This window comes from Rhineura floridana, chromosome 1, assembly GCF_030035675.1.
Source record: "Rhineura floridana isolate rRhiFlo1 chromosome 1, rRhiFlo1.hap2, whole genome shotgun sequence".
NCBI lineage: Eukaryota > Metazoa > Chordata > Lepidosauria > Squamata > Rhineuridae > Rhineura > Rhineura floridana.
The window spans coordinates 106,346,488-106,356,989 of NC_084480.1; the positions used below are offsets into that span (position 1 = coordinate 106,346,488).

Sequence of the window (10,502 nt, forward strand, 5' to 3'; positions counted from 1 at the left end):
AGCTAAGGAGCTTGATACTTTTTGGGTTAGAAATACAATGACTAAGAAGGGTCACAAGAGAGCCAGTGTGGCATAGTGGTTAGAGTGTTGGCCTACGACCTGGGAGACCAGGGTTCGAATCCCCACACAGCCATGAAGCTCACTGGGTGACCTTGGGCCAGTCACTGCCTCTGAATACCGCTTACCATGAAAAAACCCTGTTCATAGGGTCACCATAAGTCGGGATTGACTTGAAGACAGTCCAAGAAGGGACACGAATGTTGTATAATAGTCAGCTAAGTCATACTCAGAGTAGACTTACTGAAATTAAGGAACCTAAATTAGTAATGTCTATTAACTTCAATGGGCCTACTCTGAGTAGGACTGGCATGGAATACCATCCAATGCCTGATAATTCTAGAATGAGAGTCACCCATGAAGTTGATTCTCAGTGACTTCAGAATAGACAAAAGGAATTAATAATTTAGAATGCTTTTTAAAAGGATTCACTGGCATAGTTTGCATGTCATGATAAACTATAGTTAATGGTTTATCATGAATGTGCCTTTCTAGTCTATTTATTTCCTCCTGGGTTGCACTGGAAGGAAACAAACCACAATCCTTGGCTTAGCATTAGGTCTGAATCAGGGATTGTGTTTTGTTTTGCTCCCAGCAAACCATAATCAATAAGCTAAGAACAAGCCTTGCCTACAGCTTGTGGTTTGTTGAGAGCAAAACAAACCACAATCCCCTGTTTTAAATACAATGCTAAACCAGGGTTCATGGTTTGTTTCCTCCAACACAAGTGAGGACAAGCAAAGTAATAAATAGCATGTTCATGATAAACTGTTAACTATGGTTTACACAGGGGTGTAACTGTTGAACATTTTTCAGGCCAAGGGCTACACTCCCTTGAGTGGAACCTTCGGGGGCCACATCCCAATGACAAACAGGGTCAGAGGCATAAGTGGACAGGGCAATTACTGTGGACTTGCATGACAAAGCCAGAGGTTTTACACCTGAAACCACACCTCTTCATCCTCCATTCAGCCAAGCAACAGATACTATCACAGTTCAAGGGCACATTCCATCCAGGCAAAAGCACTTGAAGAACGTGCAAAGTAGGACAACGGGGTGTGGCCTTGGAAGAGTCCTGAGGGCCAGATAGACTGGCTTGAGGTTCCTCACTCCTGGTTTACCATGACGTATGAATTAGGTCATTGTCAAACAACAAGGGCTGCTGGCTGAAGTAACTGACAAAAGTGCTTTGCTCTCCTAAGCTGTATGTTGCAGTAATAACTGATCTTTAGTTCAAAGGTTGATGTATTTCTTTTCTCCATTCCAACTTCCAGGATTTTTTGTGAATTAAGATCTAGTATAGTGAAGTAACAAACGAAACAAAATAAAATGTTTTCACTCTCTTAAATTGGCTTTTGCACTCTTAACTCTCTATGCCACTTAACCAGACGATGGGTGCTGCAACAACTAATTCAGGAACACTCCTTACCCACTCTTGTGAATAAAGGGAATTTGGAAACAGCGCCCATGGAAAGGATACAGCATTTAGTGAAAGAAGAAATGGATGTTTGCTGTGTAGCTGCTGGGAGATATCCAAGTAATTATAATGCCTGGTCCCATCGCATCTGGGTTTTACAGCACTTGGCAAAGCTCAGTACAAAGGTATGGCACAGTAGTGAACAGAAATTCTGCATTTTAACCTTGTAAGAATTATTTGTAAGATTTGGAACAATTTTTTTATGCTCTGAAAATTTTTGGAATTGAATTTCATTAATAGCTTATGAGCTTTTAGAGAAGCGAGAACGTGAGCTGTGTTGAGCTGATTTGTACAAAGACGAGACCAAACTCACTGCTAGGTAATTCAAGTGTGAAGAGTGTGAAAGGTGGAACAGAGTGATGGAGCTAAATGATGAAGCTGTTATAAACCGTAAAGGCTCCTGTTAGAGTAGAAGAAGCAACATAGTACAAACAATATTTAAATACTGTTATTTTTCCCCCTGCTGTCTATATTCTCTAAAGACAGTCTTCATTGTTAAAATGCAAATCATGTATTGGTATAGGTTCAAAGAGATCAAACAATCTAGAAACACCATAGTGGTATTTATAAGCACCTTTCAAATATCAAAAGAAATTCTTCAGCTCCAGCTTATGCTGGTTTAATGAATTAACAACATCAAACAACTGGTACTCTGGGGAGGGGGTTGTCTCTAAAATGGACTGTACAAGCAGGCTGGAAGCTGTTGAGCCCTGCTCCTTTTAAAATGTAAAAGGACTCTATTCTTATGACTTTCTCATTGCAATTTCTCATTTGTGAAGCAGGCTTGGTACCTTTTTTTTTTATGCAGGCCCATCGACCTTCCACACAGCTATGCTTGACTCTGCATTCTTCTCATCTCCACCATCATAGAGCAGCATTTCCAAGGGAAGGGTGCTGAGTGTGCAAAAGCTGTAAGCTGTGCTCAGCTCCTTGCCGGGAAATCATTTAGCAGCACACACACACCCAATTTCATCTTGTTACCTAAGAACCTTCCAAGAATTATAAGGGCATGGAATAATAACCTGAAAAGTATGTCACAGGGCCCAAGAAAAAGTCCAGCAGCTTCTGCTACTTAATTTCCAAATAAAAAGGAACTGGGACGTAGGTGTTTTGTTTTTTTAAGTGAGATGGCTAAGGGAGGAAAGAGTTTTTCTTCCACTATTTAGCAATGGCTGTTTCTTTTAAAGAGAAAAACTGGTTCCGGTAAAGTTAAGGTGGCCATTCTGTGGTTTGATCCAAGGCAACAATGAATGCTGCAGCTTAAAAGTCCTTTACCTTTCCTATGCTTAAGAAGGTACATATGTAGGTTCCTTACAAGAGGGTTCACTACACACAGTTCTGTAAATCCAGATTATAAAAACAGCAAAAATGTCAGTTGGTGTATCCAATGTCCAGTGAGTTGAAAAAGGCCACTGGTTCTCCTGCGTTGTTGCATAGAGTGTGTTGAAGCCCTTGTGTCCCAAGAGGAACAAGACAGCTTTCCCTAGTTGTCCACTAGAGCTAGATTTTCCTTTGCCACCCTTTCCTTTGACTGGTAGAGCGATCATCCCTTCCTGACTTATCCAGCAATGTGGGGAGGGGAAAAATTCCAGTGCTTTGTTTTACTGCAGAACATTTTCCATTTCATAAATTTGTTAGTAACTACCAGTAGTGTAGTGGCAAATTCAGATGTGTAGGGTTCCTTCATAATATTCTATCATGCTTCCTCACAGTCATGTCCCTTTTCCACTTTCTCTCATCTCCCTTGCTCTCCGTGTTGTCTCTGAGTCCACACCCCACTACAACAGACATCCCTAGGAGCCAATCAGCATGAAAGGGGAGGCTGTGTGTTAGCTACTTGAGAAGTCTTCTCAGTGGGTGACTCATTTTCTTTCACTCTAATTGGCTCCAACCAGCACAAAAGGTCGAGGACTCTTCTCAGTGGCTAACATGCTCCACTTTCATGCTGCTTGTTTCATACATAGGGACCTGGCTGGGACCTTGCTCCCAAAAAAGTAAGTGGTCTACGGCCCCAGACAACCACACCCCTGGTAACAACAAATGAATGCCAATTGCAAATACAATATTAGGGAAGCCTGGCAGTTTCAAAGTTGTAATTAATGTTTTTCAAGTATGTGAGTCAGAATATCATGCACTGTTCTTTGGGCTGCTAAACTATATTAGTGTTTCAACTAATATATATGTTGTCAGTACCTGCTTGTTTTTTTCTTATATGAGGGAAGTATGTATTGTTATCTTTAATTTTTTACAAATATTCCAATCACAGTTTCTACATAATATAACATTTAAACCATATTAATTGCATTCAAATACTTGTGGCATATCAGGACAAAAAATTAACATTGGTACTTTTTGTAGCTTTGTTTATTATATAAAAGTAAAGCATATGTGTTAAATTAGATCACTCTCTTGGGCATCAGAACATTTTCTAATGTAAATTAGCCTGTGCAGAGTAGTCTGATTTGTAAAAAAAAAAAATTGCCGTTTTAATTTTTTTTTGAAAATTCAAATTACTAGATTAATCTTAAGGTATTGGTGGGGGGTTCAGTCTCTCAGTCATAAGGATCTTCAAGTTGTGAAGGAGTCCTGGCCGCTGTCTATAGACTCCAGGATTTCTCCCCAAGTGCTGCAAAGTTTTCTGGCCTTGGCTTTAGCTATGCCTCCAAAGGGGGTGGGGGCAGTTTTCACTATACATATCTACTCAGAAGCCAGCCCCATTTAGTTCAGTGATACTTGCAGCCCCCATAAATATGTATAGGATTACAGCCTGAGTCCATTCAAGGCTGTCACTTTCTGAAAAAAGGAAATTATTAGTATGAATGATTGGTATAAATTAGTATGGAATATAGCCCTAGCTGAGAAGCCTACCAAGCAGTGAAAGGCACAAAGGGACAAGAGGGGTGGAAGATGATTCCTATGTCCAGTAGGATTGTTTCATGGTATATTGTACCAGGCAATCAGAACAGCGTGAGCCATCATCTGTGTATGGCAACCTATCGGCAGATTTGCTGCGTTAGACAAGAAGTTCATGCGATACATAAAAGAGGTGCAGGGGACCTCAGAGACCACTATCGCATTACATTTTGATGGACCACAATTCCTTTTAATTTGTTCAGTATTTGTTCTTTTCGAATGTTTGTATTAAGTAAAATTAATTTAAACAATTTTCAAAGATAGCTACTTTTTACCTTTTTGCTGCTATCCGACTTGTTATCATCTTCCTCTCATTGTTTAGTGCTTTTCTAAAAGGCTGATTGCCCAACCTGGAAAAAGGGGCTGTTCTAAGACAGCAGTGGGCAGAAGGCAATCTGGATTGAGGGGTAAATCTTTGGTGATTTGGGTGATTTGCAATAGATCAGCAAGGATTTTTTACCGGCAGTCCATTTCATTTTCAATAGTTTAACAATAGTGGCAGCTTAATGACTCCCCTTCCCCTAAATTATACTGCCAAAATGAAGAAGGTTTGTGATGACGAGTGGAGTTTTGTCTAGGAGTTCAGTTTAGTTCTGGGACTCATATCAAATTCCTGGGCTCAGAATTATTTTGTTAACTTTACAGGTATGTCTTTTTTGCACCTGGCTCCAGTTGGTGAATCTCAAGGTTCTAGTAAAGAATAAAGTAGATTCCAGATGTCAGAAGTAGTCTGATATTTTCTCACCCTGCTCTGAGATGTATTTTTCCTGGCCGTTCTGACTGCTTTCCAGAACTCTGTTCTCTAATTGCAGCCCTCAGCTGCTCTTTTGATCATTGCTGTCCGCATCAGTGCATTTTCTCCCAGGAGCACAATGTGCAATTGCCTTTGACCCTTCTTCCCTGTTGCTCTTTTGCTAAACCATAGTCATATTGGCGGATCATCTAAGACAGCAGTGAGGAACCTATGACCCTCCAGATGTTGTTGGACTCCAGCTCCCATCATTCACGAGCTTGCTGATGGGAGTTTGAGTCCAATAATGTCTGAAGGAACTGGAAGTGGCCTATCCCTGATCAAAGATCTGGATGAGATTCCCATCACTAGTAACTCAGAAGTAATTGTGAAGGAATGCACATTCCTGCTACAGAGTTAATGTTTTTAAAAAATGTTGAACTCATGCTGTTTAAATTCCTAGTTGCTTTCATGCTCTCCCCCGCCAACAGCCATCCCATGCCAAAGACTAGTTTGTTTTTATGAATGTTAGGTAAAAACTTTTATTCTGAACTATTGGATCCTAGAATCCATTACTTCTGAGATGTTGAACCAGCAATTCTTGAATACAGAGGCATTGTATTTGAATGTAACTCTCTTGAATAGAAAGTTAAACAATTGGAAAAGTAATGTGAACAACAGATTGGAAGCTAATTAGGATTATCAATACCTCGGCACAGGCATTAACCAAAATTGAGACAATAGTCAAGAAATCAGAAGAAGGCAAGGACTGGGGAGGGCAGCTATGAGAGAACTAGAAAAGGTCCTCAAATGCAAAGATGTATCACTGAACACCAAAGTCAGGATCATTCAGACCATGGTATTCCCGATTTCTATGTATGGATGTGAAAGTTGGACAGTGAAAAAGTAAGAGAAAAATCAACTCATTTAAACTGTGGTGTTGGAGGAGAGCTTTGTGCATGCCATGGACTGTGAAAAAGATCAATAATTGGGTGTTAGAACAAATTAAACCAGAACTATCACTAGAAGCTAAAATGATGAAACTGAGGTTATCATACTTTGAACACATAATGAGAAGACATGATTCACTAGAAAAGACAATAATGCTGGGAAAAACAGCAGGGAGTAGAAAAAGAGGAAGACCAAACAAGAGATGGATTGATTCCATAAAGGAAGCCACAGACCTGAACTTACAAGATCTGAACAGGGTGGTTCATGACAGATGCTCTTGGAGGTCACTGATTCATAGGGTCACCATGAGTCGTAGTTGACTTGGAGGCACATAACAACCACCACCAACATTTTGAACAGATGTGTGTGAAACGAGCAGAAACAAGACTTGTTTTGTGAGGGATCTTGTTCAGGGGAGAGGGATATCTCTTATGTTAACTCAGTCTCTCGGTCCCAAAATATTCATATTGACTAGCTCTTGTTTGGGGTGGGATGGATGTAATCTTCTTCTCATAAGAAGGATTTACCAGTCCTTCTGGGTGACTGGAGTGTGTACCTTACCCATCTAAGCACTTTTCAGCTAACTGAGTGATGCATGTGTTGTTAGATGTGAAATAAGTATTTGAAGAATTTGATCTGGAGAGCACCTGTGGTAGCTAAATCAGTGGTTCCCAACCTGGGGGTCGCAAAGTCATCCTAGGGGGGTCACAAAGAGCCAAGAGAATAACTATTTATTAATTTTAAAAAATAATTAATGGCCAGTCTGTGCTGCACCAACTTGCGAACCTGCACTGCCTGTGTGTGCAACTACTTCCACCTCCCTTTCCTTCTGGCCAGCTGGCACAGTCAATTCCTGTCATACAGAGAGCTGAGTATCCAGAGAAGGGGCTAGCTGGGCTTATTTAAGCTTCAGTGCCTCTTCCCCCCCCCTTTTGTCAGCAGCAGTGAGGGAAGATTGATCAGGCTGATTAGCTCTGGATATAGAGACAGAAGACCTCAGGAGGGGAATGCCTGCCAAAAAAGGAATAGAACAGACTCCCTGAGCATCCCCGTCCCCCCACAAATACACACCTGGGCACTCATTAAAAATTCACTGTATAGTACAATGTATACATGTCTACTCAGAAGTAAGTCTTTTCATATTTAATGGGGCATACTCCCAGGTAAATCAAATTACAGTAATCAGACCAAGTTTCTGTTGAAGCTCTGTACTACCTTTTTTGGGGGGGGGGGACATTGAGCTTTATAGAACATCATTCTCGTTTTTAGGAAGTAAAAAATATCTATAATACAAGGACTTAGTCTGCAAATCTAACCAGGTTTACTCAGAAGTAAGTCATACAGAATTCAATGGAGGAGCAGCCATAAGAGGTAGGTTAGGCTGAGAGTTAGTGGCTGACCCAAGATAATAAGTGAGCAAAAAAATGATGGGTAAAGTAAAAATGTAACATTGCACATGCTCAGTGTATTTTTGTTGCTGTTTATCAAGGCTTTCAGTGTGTTTTTATACAGTTATATATGTTCATTTTAAATATATTTTAAAATACGTTGGTTTAACTCTTAACGTGAGATCTTTGTATGATTTAGGGTTTCCTTTGGGGGAGAGCAGGATTCTTGTACCTGTAGCAGCTGTGTGGCAGGCAGAAATTAAACATAAATTAAGCCTTTTCTAGTATGGAAATACAATTATTGGGAAAGCTTCAGCTGTTGACATTCTGTCTGTTAGACATGGTATTATTACTATTGTCATATGGAGCTTCCTGAGCCAAATGCTAAAGAGGAGGCATCAATGTATACAGGTAGAAATGCCCTGGCGTCAACCAGGCTCTGGTCATTACTCTGGGTAGTTTACTTTTATATCCTTCCGTACATTTCCTTCAGAATTTGTTCAAAATTTGTTTATGTTGCTGTAACCGACCCTGTGATCTTCTGGTAAAGGGCATGTAATAAAGATATCATAATATTTGTTTTTGTGATGAATAAAAAGTGACATTATTTAATTCTTCATTCTGTATTTTTTCAATTAAGAGACTAAAATTAAAACTATTAGTATGTGTGGGGCTCACAAAAATTTTTGAGGTTACAAAGGGGTCCCATAAAGGTTGGAAAGCACTGAGCTAGATGACAACAAATGTAGAAAACAGCCTGCTTTCATGAAAATCCATAGATCTCTGCTACAATGGGCCAACTGAGAAGCCCTAGAATTTCATTTTTTGAGACATTTGATGGGCCCAAAAGATTTGGGTTTATATTATATCAGTGGATCAGTTCAGTTGTCTAGATGTTTGTCCTGAAGAGAAGCTGGAAGAAAAAGGAGATGAGTTTGTGTGGAGGAGGGAGGAGGAAATAAAAAGAGGAGTGGATGGAGTTGTTTCTTAGTAAAGTTCTCATTTAAAACGACATGTGTTATCTTATATTTAAGGCAAGGAATTAATATACAAAATTTTGGTTTTTTAAAACTTGGGAATTAAGGTCAAATTTGAATATATAATCCACAGAGCTCCCCAAACATGGAATCCAAAGGCTAAACAAAGCAACGTAAAGTGTGCATTTCTAATTTGAAGGTAAAGTTCTTGGTTTGAAAGCTGGCAGGAAAACAGAGGATGTGTTTGATTTGAAGCCTTTAATATCATGGATCTGAGATTCAGATCACTGTTTCTCAAACATACTTAAGAATGTAATTTTGTCCATTTTAATGCAGCCTATATTTCAAGTTGGTAGTGGGGAGTAAAAGTGTGGCAAAGCCCATTTCTTCAAACTGATCATTTTATTCTGTCACTTTTTGTATTAGTTATGTGAAGCCATGAAGATCTTGGCTCAGTAGCAGAGAACCTCAGAGGGTTGCCATAAATGCAAACTGAAAGATTGAGGGGAAAGCTTGTTTTTGTGGATGGGTTAATTTTACTATCTGCTTTTGATTTTCAGATTCTTCTTGATGAACTTTCTTCCACTAAACACTGGGTCTGCATGCATGTTTCAGACCATAGTGGATTCCATTACCGCCAGTTTTTATTAAAAACTTTGACTAGCAGAACCGGGACTGACTGTACTGTAGAGATGCACAATCAACCAGCCCATCAGCAAGCACCCTGTCTTCCAAAAGATGAAGAAAATGATGAAGCAGAAGCTATCTGCGTGGAAGAACAAAAGCTAGATCTCCCTCATCTTCTAAATGAAGAAGTAGAGCTCTGCACTGATTTAATTAATACTTACCCAGGGCATGAAACCCTCTGGTGTCACAGGTAAGTAAATGTATTCAAGGATATGGGGTTGAAGAGAATAGTCACCGCTCTGATAGGATAAATTTCACCAAGCCATTGCAAACTGCTGGTAGTGGTTTGTGGTGATGCAGAGAAAATTTATTGCATGATGAACACGCAGATACTTTGCTGTGTTGAAGCAAAAGTTTCATTTCTAAGTTGCCTCATAGAGCTGCTGTTGAACATTAGTTGCTTAGTAAGTCAACATTTCCTTTTTATTTAATTGTTTAATAGAATACTAGCTAAATATCTCCAAGGTGACTAACAGTATACACTAAAAGCAATATTTATTTATTTATTATATACATCCCACCCTTTCTTCCAGCAGGAGCCCAGGGCGGCAAACAAAAGCACTGAAAACACTTTAAAACATAAATACAGTTTTCAAAATACATTAAAACACAACAACCATTAAAAATATATTAAAACAAAACATCTTTAAAAACATTTCAAAAAAACCTTTAAAAACATTAAAAGAAGGTTTAAAAATATATTAAAAAGCAGTTCCAACACAGATGCAGACTGGGATAAGGTCTCTACTTAAAAGGCTTGTTGAAAGAGGAAGGTCTTCAGTAGGCACTGAAAAGATAACAGAGATATCATATAAAATAGATATTTATTCATTTATTTATTATTTGATTTATATCCTGCCTTTCCTCCCGGCAGGAGCCCATATAAAAACATGTTATAAAACCTAATTAGTAGAAATGTTTATCAGAGCAACAGAAAACAATTTAAAGCAGCAAGAACAGGAAACCCAAAGCTCTCCAATAGAGGCACGTCTTGATTTGGTATTTTTTAAACAGCCATTAAGGAAGGAGCAAGGAAATTAATCCTGTTCCACAGCTTTCATGCCATTAAAGAGAAGACACCATTCCATGTGACACCCCCCCCCACACACACACACACAAATGTACCTTTTGATTTCTTGCATTCTAGTATTAGGGCTACCACCCACCAAGAAAACGCTATCTTGCAGCAAACTATAACTTTAGTTTTTATGTCTGTGGCACACATGATACTACTTAGGATTCTTTTGTCCATTTAGCAAGATGGAGATCTGGTGTTAATCTCCTTTCCTTTCAAATTTGGAGAACAAAAAATGGGTGAAGTG

The 10,502-nt window shown here is 39.3% G+C and overlaps 1 protein-coding gene across 1 annotated transcript in view; it reads left to right on the forward strand.

Annotated features, from left to right (window-relative positions):
- Positions 1 to 10,502, forward strand: part of PTAR1 (protein prenyltransferase alpha subunit repeat containing 1) — a 57,167-nt gene that overhangs the window by 33,780 nt on the left and 12,885 nt on the right. The window contains exons 5-6 of the mRNA XM_061628371.1: positions 1,446 to 1,659; positions 9,054 to 9,370. Of these exons, the coding sequence (XP_061484355.1) occupies positions 1,446 to 1,659; positions 9,054 to 9,370 (531 nt within the window). The remainder of the gene's footprint in view (positions 1 to 1,445; positions 1,660 to 9,053; positions 9,371 to 10,502) is intronic.